Source organism: Myxine glutinosa, chromosome 7 (assembly GCF_964187855.1).
Source record: "Myxine glutinosa chromosome 7, kmMyxGlut1.1, whole genome shotgun sequence".
NCBI lineage: Eukaryota > Metazoa > Chordata > Myxini > Myxiniformes > Myxinidae > Myxine > Myxine glutinosa.
The window spans coordinates 39,244,003-39,260,435 of record NC_136267.1 but is presented as its reverse complement, the minus strand read 5'-3'; the positions used below and the strand labels follow the sequence as shown (position 1 = coordinate 39,260,435).

General features: G+C 45.5%; 1 protein-coding gene across 2 annotated transcripts in view; it reads left to right on the top strand.

Annotated features, from left to right (window-relative positions):
- The window catches only part of LOC137431139 (factor VII-activating protease-like), a 151,543-nt gene that overhangs the window by 98,821 nt on the left and 36,289 nt on the right, over positions 1–16,433 (top strand). For both annotated transcript variants that reach the window (XM_068122118.2, XM_078781531.1), the window contains one exon: positions 265–344. In XM_068122118.2, coding sequence (XP_067978219.2) covers positions 265–344 — 80 coding nt within the window. The remainder of the gene's footprint in view (positions 1–264; positions 345–16,433) is intronic.

Here is a 16,433-nt window from a genome sequence, read left to right as displayed (position 1 = left end):
ATGGACAACAACAGATCGTCAATAAAAAGTCGAAAGCAGCAAGATAGGCCAGGCTTGGCATGCTCATGTCAGTGCTGTCCGAATTTCGATTCAATCCTCCACAGATCCAACCATAAACCACCGGTCTGCTATTGCAGAGCAGGTTTTTCACTGGACATGGTTCTTGATGCCATTCCCAGGTCGTGGAAGGTTTTGCTCTGACCCTTGTGCATCCTTGTCCCAGGAAGCATTACATGATGAGTGCATGTTGGGTTTATTCATCAGATGGCACTGAAGTGGAGATCAAGCCAATCATCTCTCAAGGAGAAGGTGACTTTTCTGTCTGTGGGAAGGCCGAGGAGATGGTGAGTACATATTGAACATATTATAACTGCTTCTTAGCCTTTTCCCAGCACAGCAGAAGATGGGTTTTGTAATCACGTGTGTGTGTGTGTGTGTGTGTGTGTGTGTGTGTGTGTGTGTGTGTGTGTGTGTGTGTGTGTGTGTGTGTGTGTGTGTGTGTCCCCGGCCGTGCCGTAATTTTTTTTTTTACCATTTGATCATCATCTTTGACCAAACCCTCTCCTTCGACAAATACACTAAACACATCACAAAGACAGCCTTCTTTCACCTGAAAAACATCGCCCGTCTCCGTCCATCCCTCTCCTCCGTGGCTGCAGAAACCCTCATCCACGCCTTCATCACCTCCCGTCTGGACTACTGCAATAGCCTCCTCTATGGTTCACCCTCAATAATCACCAATAAACTCCAATACATTCAGAACTCCGCTGCCCGTCTACTCACCCATTCCCGGACCCGTGACCACATCACCCCCGTCCTTTACAAGCTTCACTGGCTCCCCATCCCCCAGAGAATCCAGTACAAAATCCTCCTCTTGACCTGCAAAGCCCTCCATAACCTGGCCCCATCCTACCTGGCTGACCTCCTCTCCAGACACACTCCCACCCGCAACCTCCGCTCTGCTGGTACCAACCTCCTGACCCCTCCTCCCCCCCCCCCCCCCATGCGGACCAAATTCAGATCCTGGGGGGACAGGGCCTTCTCCATCGCTGCTCCCACCCTCTGGAACTCACTACCTCACACCATCAGAGACTCCTCCTCACTCACCACATTCAAAACATCACTCAAGACCCACCTGTTCAACACTGCATTCAACATTTAACCCACAGCATTTAACCCCTGACTATCTCCTCTCCTTCTCCTTCCTTTTGCTTTGATTTTATTTACCTATTGATTTTTGTCTTTTTGCACTTGTTTTTTGTACTCTGTCAAAGCGTCTTTGGGCTTCTTGAAAAGCGCTATATAAAATAAATGTATTATTATTATTATTATTATTTGCGTTTTGTCATCAAAGCTTTATTATGACAATATGGAGAAAGAAAAGTAATAATTTTGTAAAAAGGTCAAAGGTCAGCATCACATACAATCATCAATTTTCATCTAATTGACGTGAAATTTCAATTTACCATTTGAGTTTTGTCATCAAATTTTCATCAAAGCTCTATTATGATAATATGGAGAAAGCAAAGGTCAGCATCACATACAATCATCAATTTTCATCCAAGTGAACTACAATTTCAATTTACCATTTGAGTTTTGTCATCAAATTTTCAACAAAGCTTTATTATGATATGAAGACAAATTCGTATCTGTAATTTGGTTCTACAACCTAATGAGCGAATGTCATGACGTCATCGCCATGCATGTCCGCATTGCCTGCAAAGCTCCAGAGGAGCCATCTAGCAGTGCATCATTACTCCCGCCAGGGAGTAATGCATTCACTCGTGTCCGTGTGTGTGTGTGTGTGTGTGTGTGTGTGTGTGTGTGTCGTGTGTGTCGTGTGTTTGTGAACAAGATATCTGGAAAAGTTCTGAACGGATTTGGATGAAAGTTGGTGGGATGATTGCCCTTGAGATAAGGAAGAATTGATTAGTTTTTGGTGAAGCTCAGGATATTATTCCCGATCCAGGAATTTTCTGAAGGATTTTTTTACCATTGAAAGATAGGGCACATTTTTTTTTAACATTATCTTCTATATATTCTATATTTAACATTGTGATATGAAAATAGTTTTCATATTTGTTGTAAATGTAGTTTAAACTCGTGGTTATGCGTTAGAGCGGTGTATTTTTTTAGCAGTGTCGTCTTCAATGTTCATTTTTTTTTCTTTCTAATAAAGACATATTCTGTCATTTTATAACCACCAAAGTGTGTATTAGGTTTCCCCGTTTAATAAAATGTATCATTTGATACGTATAATGCTTTAAAACTGTTTTTGTTTTTTTTGTTTTTTTACCTCAGAAGAGATATCAACATTTAGCTCAGCGAATGTCATTCGCGGTGTCAGTATTTTGATAAACTTATAAAGACTTAGTTCCAGATTTGTCAATGTCTAAACGAATAAAACAGATTTGGCAAAATTCCAACTTAAAAAAAAAGATCGCATATTCACCCAGGGTTGTGCGAGGCTGAAGAAGAAGAAACCTCGCATGGGCTTCCCAGACCAAATAAATAATTCTGGTTCTGGCTCTGCGATTTTCAGGTTTATTACTCCCGCCAGGGAGTAACGCATTCAATCGTGTCCGTCCGTGTGTGTGTGTGTGTGTTTGTATGTTCGTGTGTTCGTGAACAAGATATCTGGAAAGGTTCTGAACGGATTTCGATGAAAGTTGGTGGGATGATTGCCCTTGGGATAAGGAAGAATTGTTTAGTTTTTGGTGAAGCTCAGGATATTATTCCAGATCCAGGAATTTTTTTGGGAAATTTTTTTGGGAAAGATTTTTTCTGTTTTACTGCATTAAAGCTTTTATTCTTATTCTTAAATGATGTTTTTCACCTCTAATTCCGAGATATATCAAAATTAATTATCTGACAGTTAGGGCCTACTTTCTTTTTCATTTATTGTTTTGGGGAGAGGGGATGTTAAACAAAACGTATTATTCCAACTAAACCCACGGCGGGAGTGTGCGCTCTACTGAGTGGCATTCTAGTTATGGATGTTAAATTCAGATACTGTCACTAGTGTATGCAAAACTCACAGTTACCGACCTGGTTTCGCCCTTGTTGGGGCTTAATCAGGGCAACGCAGTGAGCCTTCCATACACTTGTGACTCTGAAAACCTTTCGGTTAAATATCAGTCATTATGCGACCTCATACCATCAGTGGGGAACCGCCAGTAAGGTGTCGCATACAGCTACTGCTGCACTTTACTGGGAGCGATAAGCACCGCCTGCCACACGGTAACCTTATCTCTGGTATTCACTCACTATATGGAGTCGACCTGGATGCGGTTGGGAGTTACTAATCAGTATCTGTAATTTGGTTCTCCAACCTCATGAGCGAACGTCATGACGTCGTCGCCACATATGTCCACATTGCTGGCGGTTCCACACTGATCGTATGAAGTCGCATAATGACTGAAGACAAATTCATAATTTTGTCAAAAGGTCAAGATGACATTAAATCATCAATTTACATCTGATTGATTTGAAATTTCAAGAATTTGCATATAGGGTCACTGAATTAAACAGTTTTCGTTATTTTCAGCTATTGTAAGAGGAAGAAGAAGACGTCTGAATACAAAGATACGGACGCCTTTGCATTTTCAGATGCTTTCTAGTTCCACACTGTATCTAATGCACAACTTTTACAAATGGAGAGTAAATGCATCGTATCGTTATATTTTAAATGGAGCATTGTAGTCTTCGTGAAGGGTCTTGTTTGTGGAAAGGTTAGCAATAGATTGTTTAAACTAAGATTTGGTAAGATTACCTTTACCATCGTGGGATGTGAGGGGTGGCAGACGTTTTAAGAGCAAAAGAGCTTTCATTGGATCACCAGGTCTTCAAGACAGCTGTTCACCACCATCTCAGATCATCCCCCATCCAAAACCATGATCTTTTCTACCCCTGCTAAACTCCCCAACCCCAAGCCCACCTCCTTCCAAATTTCCAGTTTTTTCTTCCTTGGAGCTTCTGTATCGATCTTGTCCACCCCACACGTTCTCCCTGGCTTACCCCTCATTTCTCCGCACTTCCCTTATTTGTCCAAGTCTCCCTCTATTTTGTCCACCAACCCTGCTATTGGTGTTCCCCCTTCTCTCTCGTGTTGTTTGTGTTCTGTTGCATGCTGAAGGACCATATTCACATGGGAAAGATAAATGGTAGAGGGAACAAGGCCAAAAAGTGTGTCATCCCTTACGTTTGTTATTTTCGATCCCCCCGCATGTTCCTACATTTTATTAGTTCATCAGTGAAATAAAAGGAGTTGTTTTTAAGAATCTTTGTCGGGGTGCTAAATATCTGCCAAAGTTGACATGCAGGCAGGAGTCGATTGGTGGACAATTTGCAAGCGATTGACCTGAAATTGAGCATGTTTGTTATTGAGGAAGTCTTTTTGGACCTGGCATTGTCAGTGTACTCTTATATAATGAATACTCCACCTGAATGAGTAGTTTAGCAGTTGCTGTGGAGAAGTTTTAATGACTTCTGGAAGTTGTTCTTGTTGTATAGCCCCGGACAGTTCTAACGACCAAGCCCACAGCACGGAGACAGCCGATCGATCTCCCAGGAGCGACCCAGAGATCCCCCCACATCCAAGATAGTGTACCCCCCCCCCCCACCTTCACGAAGTCAGTGCCATGACAGAGTTAGTGAGAGACTTGACTTTTAAGCTCTTTTTATTATAAAAGTATAAAACAAGAGTACCACCAAAAGCAATTCAGTCAGGGCAATCAGTAAAATTCATGGCAATCCCGGAAGGGAAAAAACAATCGGTGCACTGCAAACCCAGCAACAGAAAGGGTGCAAATACCAGAAAAAAACAAACACACGATAAGAAACACCCACACTGTATCATACAGAAATTAACAATTTGTTTTCTTGGACCTCACAAATCCCTCCAACACACCAGGTCGCAACAAAATTAGCAAGGTCGTTTGCCGTTTGGACACAGCCAAATTCAAGCTTGAGCCTTGCTGACACCAATGAACTAAAAAACGCCATAATGCTGCATTCCTGCATGGGTCTGCCGCCCAGCTTCGCCTTCCGCGACAGGTATACGGCCAGTTTAGCAGTAGCGGTTAGGAACCCGAATACAGTGGATGTGGTTCCCTTTTTGGGAGGAAAGCCGAAGATGTAAGCTTTCAAAGAAAAGGTAACCTGCAATCTATGGGAAATAAAATTTAACCAATGAAACAAAGGAGAAAGTCTTTCACAATTAATGAAAGCATGAAACAAATCTTCCCTCACCGGACAAAAGGGGCAACAGCCGGAAATGGGGGAAAAAAAACGGATGACAGCATTGGAAGGAACAATCCAGTGGGCCAAACGCCACTGAAGGTCACCTGTTCTTTTAGAAATAAGTCCAGCATACATTGTATCCCATAAAGGCTCAGAGGGGGGACCGGGAGGCAAGAGTCCTTTCCACCGGGTAACCCCAGCTAGAGGTGGGTCCCCAAGAAGAAGTTTCACACAAGACCTATAAATACTCTTGCTGCTCATAACATGGAAGGGGGGTGACCCTGCGCTCATGGGGGGCAGCTCGTTTGGGGTAAAAGCGACTCCTAATTTTGGGACTGTGGGCTCAACCTCTACGTCCTGCGTCCAATGTCGGCCTAGCTGGTGGCCACTTCGGATCACCGCTCTTAGTACGTTCTCGATTTGCCTCCTGGACCGAACACCTGTTTGGTCCGCCAGCTCGTTCGCAGGCTTCCATCCCTGTCCAGAGTCGTGTCGGAGATGACACACTTTCAGGATGTTGGCCGCTATAAAATGCTGGCAGAAGTCGCGACTCCTCGGGATATCGGGGAAGAGTGGGTTGAAAAATAAAGGCTCATGTGCATACATGTTAGTGCCATACGAGTCTGTTTGGCGACTTATCGAAACGCCCTGCCAGGCATTCAAGAGGCTCTGGTAAAAAACTGGGAGCAGAGATGTATCGGTGTGTTGAAGGTTAGTCAGAAAAAGTTCCTGTCCGTATCCGAGCCTCCCAGCTCGTTGAAGAATGGAGCAGGCTAAGGGCTTTCCTGGTAGGTGTTCTGCATAAAGCAAGCGTTGGATGGAGCGGAGCCGGAAGGCCAACAGGCGGCATTTCACATCGACTAGGCCGTGACCACCCTCGGCCAAGGGACAACATATGGCGCTGGGTCGAAGCCAGTGGTAGCCTCCCCAAATAAAATCCACCAGTTTCCTCTGGATAGCTTGGAGCAAAACCTCCGGTGGTTGCAAGCAGATGAACCGGTGCCACAAAAGGGTAGTGACGAGGTTGTTGACAACTAGCGCGCGACCCTTATAGGAAAGGTGGGGTAGAGCTCTTTTCCATCGGCTCAAACGCCCGTCTACCTGGTCAATGATCCTGTCCCAATTGTTCTGGGCATACTGAGGAGGTCCGAGGAAGACGCCCAAATACTTGATGCCATCGTTTGCCCACACTAGTTCTGCAGGAAGGGGAGGTGGTGGTAATAACGGTGGCATAGGTAAGTCGTTTTTTGGAAAGGGGATCCACAGAGCCTTGCTTTTCCTCCAATTACACCTTAATGATGAGGCAAGGTTGAAGTCCGACAAACACTTTGCCATGGCGTCACTGTCGCATTTTCTTTTTATAATGACACAAAGGTCGTCGGCATAAGCTGACAGGGTCAAAGGTGGGTGTCCTGGAGAAAGGACAAGTCCAGGGATATCCTTTCTGAGGGCGATTAAGAGGGGCTCCAAGGCGAGGGCAAATAATAGACCTGAAAGTGGACAACCTTGCCTTACCCCTCTCTGAACCTTTATGGGTGGGCAAAATTCGTTATTAACTTTGATCAAGCTGGAGATGTTTGCATATAACAAGGCTAAGTAGGCTCTAAAATTAGTGCCAAGCCCGCAAGCTTGTAACACATGACACAAAAACTCATGATCAATGCTATCAAAGGCTTTTGCAAGGTCAAGAAACACCAATCCAAAATCCTCTTTAACACATTTACCAGTTAACAAATCTCTGACTAGGAATATGTTGTCATAGATGGATCTGCCAGGGATGCCGCAACTTTGATCAGGTGACACCAGGTCCCCGATAACTGTCTTCAACCGGTTCGCAAGGACCTTGGAAAACAGTTTGTAATCCGTGCACAGCAAAGAGATCGGACGCCAGTTTGACAGGTGTCGGAGATCGCCAGTCTTGGGTAGCAGGCAGAGTACTGCTCTTCTAAAACTGAGCGGTAATTCTCCGGATAAAAGAGATGCATCCAGAACATTGAGCAGCTCTGGGCCCAAAATGTCCCAGAATGCCGAAAGAAATTCGGCCGGTAGGCCATCGATGCCAGGGGCTTTTCCCGACTCCATCTCAGCGAGTGCACCGGATAGCTCTGGAAGGGTAATTGGAGCATCCAGTTCCAGACGTTGGGCCTCAGCCACGGAAGGAAGATGAGAGGTCAAAACATTCATCATTTCGTGAGACACTGTTTTGGCCTTGAAAAGTTCAGAAAAGAAATCGATTATATTTAATCTTATATCCCTCGGATTTGTTAGGATGTTCCCCCCTGGGTCCAAAACCGAAGATATGAGTCGTGCTGGTTTTTCTACAGTTTCTAGGTGAAAGAAAGCCTTAGTTGGGGTATCTGAAACCTTTATATTTTGTATTCTTAGCCGAACTAGTGTGCCCGCTGCTTTTTCATGGATCAAATCCCTTAATTGGGCCTTCTTCTCGAGTAGCAACCGATAGTTCACTGGGTTGCTCTCGTTGGCCAACTTGCTCTCTAACCTTAAGATGTCTGCTTCCAAGCAAGCCATCGTGATATGTTTTACATTGGTACAGTGCGAATTAAATTGTTGACAAAATACTCGAATTTGGGCCTTTAGGTTGTCCCACCAGAGGCTAATTGAGGAGAAAGAAGATTTTTTAGTACTCATTTCAGCCCAGAAATCACGAAAGGAGTCTGTAAATAAACTGTCTTCTAAAAGTTTAACGTTAAACTTCCAGTAACTATTTCTGCATGTGGGTCGAGGAAAAGAAAGATCTAAGGTTACCATATGGTGGTCTGAAAACAATGACGGAAAACAACCTGACGAGGCCGCGACGTTCTTAAAGGGTACATTTATGTACCAGCGGTCGAGTCTTGCCGAAGACACCCGGCCATTGGCACATCGACACCAGGTAAACTGGACTATGTTGGGGTGGTGCAATCGCCAAACATCCAGTAGACCGGCCGTCTTAAAGAAACGGGATAGGTCCGCATGGGACTCGGGGTGGGGTTCTGCCGAGTTTCTATCTTTCGAAGGGTCAAAGGTGCAATTAAAGTCACCACCAATGCACACACATTGGTCGAGATCAACTGATTTCAGGTGGTTTACCATGGAAGTGAAGAAGGCCTTTCGGTCCCTGCTCTCACTAGGTGCGTACACATTGAAGATGGTACAGCGGAAGTTTTGATGTGCAAGCTGAAGGGAAATAAGCCGGCCTTTTATGACTTCCTGAAACTGACAAGACTCAAAAGCTAGGCCTGGCTTTAGAAAAAAACCAACCCCAGCGGATGAGGCTGACAGATTGCTAAAATAGCATTGCCCTTTGAAAGTTTGGCACCAGTCATGTTCCACGTTAGGTGTGATGTGGGTCTCTTGTAGTAAAAGAACATTTGCCTTTTTACGGTCAAACAAGTTTTTGACTTGGGCCTGACGGAGGTGACTTGCACCCCCCCCATTCATGTTTAAGGTCGCAAAGGAAATGTTTTTCATTCCGTGGTAATGAAATCGCCCTGTGCTTGGGAACACTCTGCACCTGCTCGGGTAACAAACTTTCTTAACCTGTGGAGTTGAGATTTCGTCAGGTCAAAATCCTCACGCGCTTTGATTATTGACTTTGCGGTGCACGTGAATGCAGCCAGGTCAGGGAAATAGTCTTTAATGACAATGTTGCGGTGACGATACGTTTCGTTAAGGAAGGTAAGAACGAGTTGAGGGGATACCTGCGAGTGACCTGTCATCGCTTGTGACAGCGCGGTTGCCTCAATGTCATCTTCGGACTCAGACACGTCAGATAACATGTCGTCGGGATCTGGGGTATTACCCGCTGCCCCCGCGGTCTTGTCTGGAGGCACCTTCACAAGTTTCTCAAGGTGTTCCCGAGAGCACTCGTTAACACTTTGGTGGATATTTGTTTCTGGGGTCGGAGCTTGGGTTTGAGATCCCGGCAAACTCAGATTTGCTGGCCCCGTTTGTACAGTGGGAACGTTTATTGAATCCTTAGTCTGCTCGGTATTTAAAGGGGGGGCAGGCGGAAAAACATTTCCCAGCTCGGAAATGGTAATACTTTCACTGGAGGTTTCGCACTCGGAAACTTCCAGGTGAGAGGTACAGATTTTATTTTTTGGCTCATTTACATAATGAGACTCACTGGTGTCATTGGCAACGGTATCCATGTTCTCAGTTAGTGAGGGAATGACAGGGGGGCACTCGGACGCATGTGCACCGGAAATGGTGCCGCCCATGACCGCCTTCTTTGCAGCACCAGCGAAACTGCTTGGCGCTGGTGCTCTTCGCTTTTTAGCAAACACTGTGGATTCTTCGTTCATGGGTTCGGGAAAGGGGGCAATGCTAGTTGTGTCAGTCGCATCGGTGGGTGTCATCACATTGGAATCGAAAGGCACCGGTGTGACAGACGACTCAGTCGGGGTGTCAGAAGGTACGGTCGGGGTGTCAGAAGGTACGGTCGGGGTGTCAGAAGGTACGGTCGGGGTGTCAGAAGGTACGGTCGGGGTGTCAGAAGGTACGGTCGGGGTGTCGGAAGGTACGGTCTGGGTGTCAGAGGGTACGGTCGGGGGGTCAAAGGGTACGGTCGGGGTGTCAGAAAGTACGGTCAGGGTGTCAGAAGGTACGGTCGGGGTGTCAGAAGGTACGGTCGGGGTGTCAGAAGGTACGGTCCGAAGGTGCGGTCGGGGTGTCAGAGGGTACGGTCCGGGTGACGGAAGGTACGGTAGGGGTGACAGGAGATACGGTCCGGGTGACGGAAGGTACGGTAGGGGTAACAGGAGATACGGTCCGGGTGTCAGCGAGCATGGTCGGGGTGTCGCAAGGCGCGGTGGCGGGATTGGCCTTTTTGCAAGCCCTTTCGTTATGTCCCGGTTCACCACACTTCGGACAAGCGGCCCTAGGACAGAATCTTTTAACGTGTCCGAAATCTCCACAATTAAAGCAAGTTAAGGAGGCTGAGGAAGCATACATGTGGTATTCCCGATCATCCAACGATACTTTAAAGGATATATTTAAACCTGTATCGGCTCCGCGATCCGGGAGGATCATGTACACCTGCCTCCTAAAGCTCATTACGTGTTTAACACGATCGCTGCGACACCCGAGCGGAATCATTGAGATTCGGGAAACAATTTTACCATAACGAGACAGAACGGATAGGAGTTTCTCGCCTGGCACAAATGGTGGAACGTTGGATATTGTTATCTTGGTAGCTGGCGTATCCATAGGGGATACCGTAATATAATGACCCCCTTTTATGGTTAGACCGGTACTAACGACGTCATGAACGAGTTTTTCTTCTGACACGAAGACAACAAATTTCTGGTTCATTCGTGACGCCGCACGAACATTACCGTCTCCTATGATGGATCCCACGGCAAGGATAATGTCCTCAGTAGGAGCTCCTTCGGGCGGAACACATGCGAATGCATGCTTACGCGTTAAATTTTCGAACGCCTCGTAACGAGAGCGTGTATTCGCCATACCGGCGAAATCCCCCCCCCCCCCCCTTGTCCGAACCGGACAAGAAGGTGTCAAACCTAAATAATCGAACTAAAGTAAATATTAAACGTGCGTTATAAGCAAAAAAGGCTTACAAAGCGTCGTCAAAGCCAGTAGGCCGCACCCAAAATGGGCTCGCTCTCAATCCTCTCTCTCTCGAAGACAAGGGTACAGAACGGATGGAAACACGATGCCGAAGCACACAGGATGGAAAAGGAGAGGGAGGGGGGGCAGGGGAGGGCAGGAGAGGGGGGAAAACTCACAACGGACTCACCAAAACACCGAGCAGTTGCTCACAGCCGCCATGACGCCACACCCACCACAAACGGCCAGCAGGGGGCGCGAGAGAGAGAGAGAGAGAGAGAGAGAGAGAGAGAGAGACTTTGACTTTTGAAGCTCTTTTATTATAAAGGTAAGAAACCCATACAAGTCATGCAAATAATAAAGTCACCACAATTCAAAACATGTGCAGCCAAACAACAACAATAAAAACACCAAACACTAAAATAAAAAACTTAACAAACCATGATCAAGTTTACAAAACCCACCCTTTGCACACCATTTTCCCACAAAGGTTTGTAAATCATCTTTCATTTGGAAAAAAGAAAATTCCATGCGTAACCTTGCCATGACTAGAGCCTTAAACACAATTACCACATCACATAAAATATCAGCATTTGCCAGGAGCTTTGCTTTTCTTGTTTTGTAGATTGCTAATTTTCCAATAGAAATTAAGAAATTAGCAAGAGCAGTCTCAGAGCGTTTTTTATAACTAAGTGGTGTTCCAAAGATAAAAACACGTGTAGAAAAAGAAAAGTTCATACGATTAAAAAAAGTTGATAAAAAACCAAAGAAGGGAAAGAGTCTTGCACAATCTACGTAAGCATGGAAAAGGTCTTCAGAAATCATACAAAAGGGGCATTCCACTGAATTATCCTCATTAAAACGATGTAATAAAACATTGGAGGGCAACACCATATGGGCGAGTCTCCAAGCAATATCACCAGTCCTTTTAACAATCGGTGAAACATACATTGCAGACCATTGCGGATGGGAGGGAGACCCAGAAGGCAGTTTCTCTTTCCATCGAGCCCCAAAAGAAAGAGGCTGTAACGAGGGAAACCGAACTGAGATACACAAACGATACAGTCTCTTTTTATCCTTGCTGGAAAGTGGCGATGAGGATAGCAAGATAGATGTTGTGGTGCTATCAGCTGGCAGGCTAGAGCTAGCACAGATCTGTGGTGGTGTACGGTGGTCACCAATGTTGGCGGTTGAGCTCAGGCCCAGGTGCCTAAAAACACACAGGATTTCCTGTAGGACCTTGGCTACGCTCCTCAAAGATCTGATGCCAGTTCTTACTTGAAGATGTCCTGCGGAGAACCAACTGTTCCTGTTACAGTCACGAAGGTCCCGAGTCGTTTTCACGCCAGCACTCACAAAACGTTGCACAAAGGCACGTGAGCGAGGAATAGCAGGAAAGAGGGCATTGTAGAAAAGGGGTTCCCGGAGGAACCTTTCACTGTTGTATGTCTCCATTTGGCGAGTTATTGAAATGGACCGCCAGACGTTCAAGACATCTTGGTAAAAGTCAGGGAGCAGCGAAGCATCGACATGTTGCAGCTCCATGAAGAAGAGTTCACAATTGTACCCAAGCATGCCGGCTTGTTTTAGTATACAGTTTGCAGTCGATTTCCAGGGCAAGGCCTCCAGAAATATAAAACGACGAGCTGTGGAGACTCGGAAGGCCATCACCCGACAAAGAATGTCCACAAGCCCATGACCACCTTCTGCCAGTGGGAGGCAAATAGTCTCTGGCTTTAGCCAGTGTTTGCCATCCCAAAAGAAGTCAAGTAAACATTTTTGGATTGACGACACCAACGTTGCAGGTGGCTGCAAGGCAATCATTTTATGCCATAAGAGAGGGGCCACCAGGTTGTTAATGACCAGTGCACGACCTCGGAAAGACAAGGTCGACAAAATTCCTCTCCATCTGTTTAATTTGTTGCTGATTTTGTGGAGCAAACCATCCCAATTCCTTTTGACAAAGCCTGGGGTTCCAAGGTAAACACCGAGGTATTTCACACCTTCTTTTTCCCATGTCAAATTCATAGGGAGAATTGGAAGGGCAGAAGGTGGCGTACCGCCGACCCAAACTGCTTTGCATTTCGACCAATTAATTTGCGTTGTACATGCTTGAGAGTAAACCCTTAGGCACTCAAATAGCAGAGCAATGTCATTACTGCTGCGAACAGCAACACATACATCATCAGCATAGGCCGAAATTATAACGGGATTTTCTGAGGGAGTCACTGAAAATCCCATAAGAGAAGATCGTAAACGAATCAAAAGGGGCTCAATGCAAAGAGAGTACAATATTCCAGATAAGGGACAGCCTTGCCGAATTCCCCTCCCAATCCGCAAAGGTGAACAGAGACCATCATTGATTTTGATCAAGCTAAAAATGTGATTATACAATAAGGATACATATGAAATAAAGGATGCCCCAAAACCAAATTGCTTTAAAATGTGAAACAAATACTCATGATTAACAGAGTCAAAAGCCTTTTCTTGGTCAATAAAAAAGAGACCGGTATGTTGTTGTTGAAATGCACACACATCCCACAGGTCTCGTACCAAAAAAATGTTATCGTGCATAGATCTGTGCATAACACAGTACGATTGATCCTGATGTATAACTGTGCTTAGAACAGTCTTTACACGGTTAGCTAGCGTTTTGGCAAAAATCTTGTAATCTGTGCAGAGAAGAGAGATTGGACGCCAGTTCTGTATCAATTGCAGGTCGTTTTTCTTAGGGATAAGGCAAACAACTGCACGCCGACAACTAAGGGGTAACAATCCCTCACGCAGACTGTATAAAAACACTGAGTGCAAAGCAGGACCAAGCATGTCCCAAAAGGTTTTATAAAATTCAGCTGGTAGCCCATCAAAACCAGGAGCCTTATGATCAGCAAGGCCATCGAGCGCAGTTTTAAGTTCACCGAGAGTAATGTTCTCATCCAAGACATGCCGTTGATGCTCATCTATCTGCGGTAAATTGGTCGTAATATTCTGCATTGCAGGCACATCATTGGGCTTAAAGGAAAACACATTCTCAAAATAAGACCGAACAAAGTGAACAATCTCCGTATTATCACTAAGAATATGCCCATCACTAGCCCGAAGACTAAGCATTTGCTGGCTCGCCTTCGTCGTCTTCTCAAACTTAAAGAAATCTTTACAACATGTGTCTGACGACAGTAAACTATTAACTCTCAGCCTGACTAAGGCACCAATACCATTTTCTTGAATTAATTCCTTAAGCAGAGTTTGTTTTTCAAAGAGGAGTTGACACCGTCTTTCATCACTGAGGACCTCAGCACCTTCCTGCAATCGTAGAATTTCTTGTTTCAAGGCATCAATACATAATTGTTTACTTTGAGAGCAATTGGTTTTGTATTGCTGACAGAAAACACGGATCTGCGCTTTAGCATAGTCCCACCACTGACAGAGATTTAGGAAACGATGTTGGAAATCCACAACCTTGTCCCAAAAAACCACAAAGGATGATTTAAAGAAAGGATCGCTCAGAAGTGAGGTGTTAAAAGACCAATACAGGGTGCGGCGTTTGAAGCGAGGAAAGGAAAAGCACAGTTTTACCAAAGAATGATCAGAGAAGCCTGAAGGGACAATAGCCGTATATGTCACAAGGTTGACAGCCGAGTTAGGAATATAAAATTTATCAAGACGAGCAAGTGAAAGATGATTTAGTAAAACCCGACACCAGCTAAATTGCTGCAGGTTTGGGTGTTGTTGCCGCCATACATCGTTGAGGTCATGCCGCGAAGTTATACTGGAAAGAGGCCTACTTGAAGCTGGATGTGGCTCTGCACTGTTCCTATCTAAAGTTGGGTTTAAAGTACAGTTAAAATCACCCCCTAAGCACAACAACGTATCAGAAGAGAGGTGTCTCAGGAAATTAAAGGACTGATTAAAAAAAGTTCCTCTATCTGTGCTATCACTTGGAGCATAGACGTTAACAAACATAAATCGTTGCTGATTGTATTCAAGCTCTACAGAGGCTAGATAGCCTGGTACGATTTCCTTAAAGATGGGGGGGGAGACAGACAAACGTGAACTGACAAAAAAAGCAATACCCGCACTCACAGAATCTGTATTACTAAAAAACCAAGTGCCAATCAGCTGTTGCTGCCAATCAGCCATGCAGTCTGCAGTGGCACGGGTTTCTTGCAATAAAAGTACATCAATCTTTTCCCTCCTGGCTAATTGCACAGTTTGGGACCGACGCAGCTGACTGCGCCCACCATTAATGTTCAAGCTTGCTATGTTCATAGAAACATAGGCAGCAACACAGCCATTACAGGTTTAATTCTTTCCTTGCTGTGACAAGGTACCTCTTCAGTCTTTTCAGTGATTGATCAGAAATATGAAGGGCCGCAGATTGTTGTACAACTTCCTGAGCCCCACTAATGAAGGCGTGAGTATCAACGAAGAAATCGCAGATTTTCACGCGCTTTTTACGGTAAGTTTTTTGTAGGAAATCCACGATTTCAGCAGGAGGGACGGAGCCTCCAGAGACATGCTCCGATGAGAAGTCGGCCTCACCATCACTCAGTGAGGCAACGGAAGAACCCCCATCAGAGTCACAATCATTGCATTGAGAGTCCATTGCTGAGGCAACAGGCTCATCGACGTGAAAATCTGAGACTTCAGCACTATCGCCCTGCTGACCATGAGCTTGACAAGGCTCAGCTGCCTCAATGGAGGATTCTACAGACAGATCACTAGTTCCAACACACTCACCACTCCCCACAGAGGGAGGGGTGGCACAATCAACACAAGCTTCATCAGGGGACACACATGGAGGCTCAACCTCACATGGAGGTTTACCCTCAGAACACTGGAGAGACTCAGGTGCTGTCTGGCCAACACATACATTTTCAGCATTTATCACATTACCCTCAGAGTATTCTGAAGGCGGGGGAGGTTGAGCAATTTCCTCAACTGGAGGAAACTGCTGAGGAGGAGGTCGCGCTCCACCATAACCTTCACTAACCACTTGAGCGAAGGTTGGAGGACAGGCCAAGACCTTATTATCAGGCTCGTTGAGGTCGCTAGAAGGTGGGAGGGTTATTTTCCTGGTTCTCTGTTTGTCTACAATGGGGTTTGCATCAGCACCACCCATACTGTTTACCTCATCGACAACGATCTCAGTAGAGCCCTGCTGTTCATCACCATTCAGGCTAGTGGCTCTATCTGCGGACTTTTTCGGGCACGAGTCTTTTAAATGACCATATTGACCACACTCAAAACAAACTAGAGACTCTGTGGAGACAAAGACCCGATAAGTGTGACCTTCGACCTTGAAGGGCAATACCGCATTTAAAGAGGTTACACCACGCGGTAAGATCATCTATCTATAATGCCAGTAATCTCTGTGTGTCTGTCTGTGTGTTTGTCTGTGACCGCTGTTTCTCGACAACCACGGGTCCGATATACTTGAAACTTGCCAGGTATATTGCTGGGGACCCGAGGATGTGCCTTTTCAAGGTTTGTAATTAATCGGACAAGTACCTACCGAGCTATGTCCAAAAAACGATTCAACCAATCAGAGAGCAGCGAACTATCGCGTGTGCCGAACGTGGCGGGCACACTCTGCCTCGGATGGCACATTTGAGAGCGTA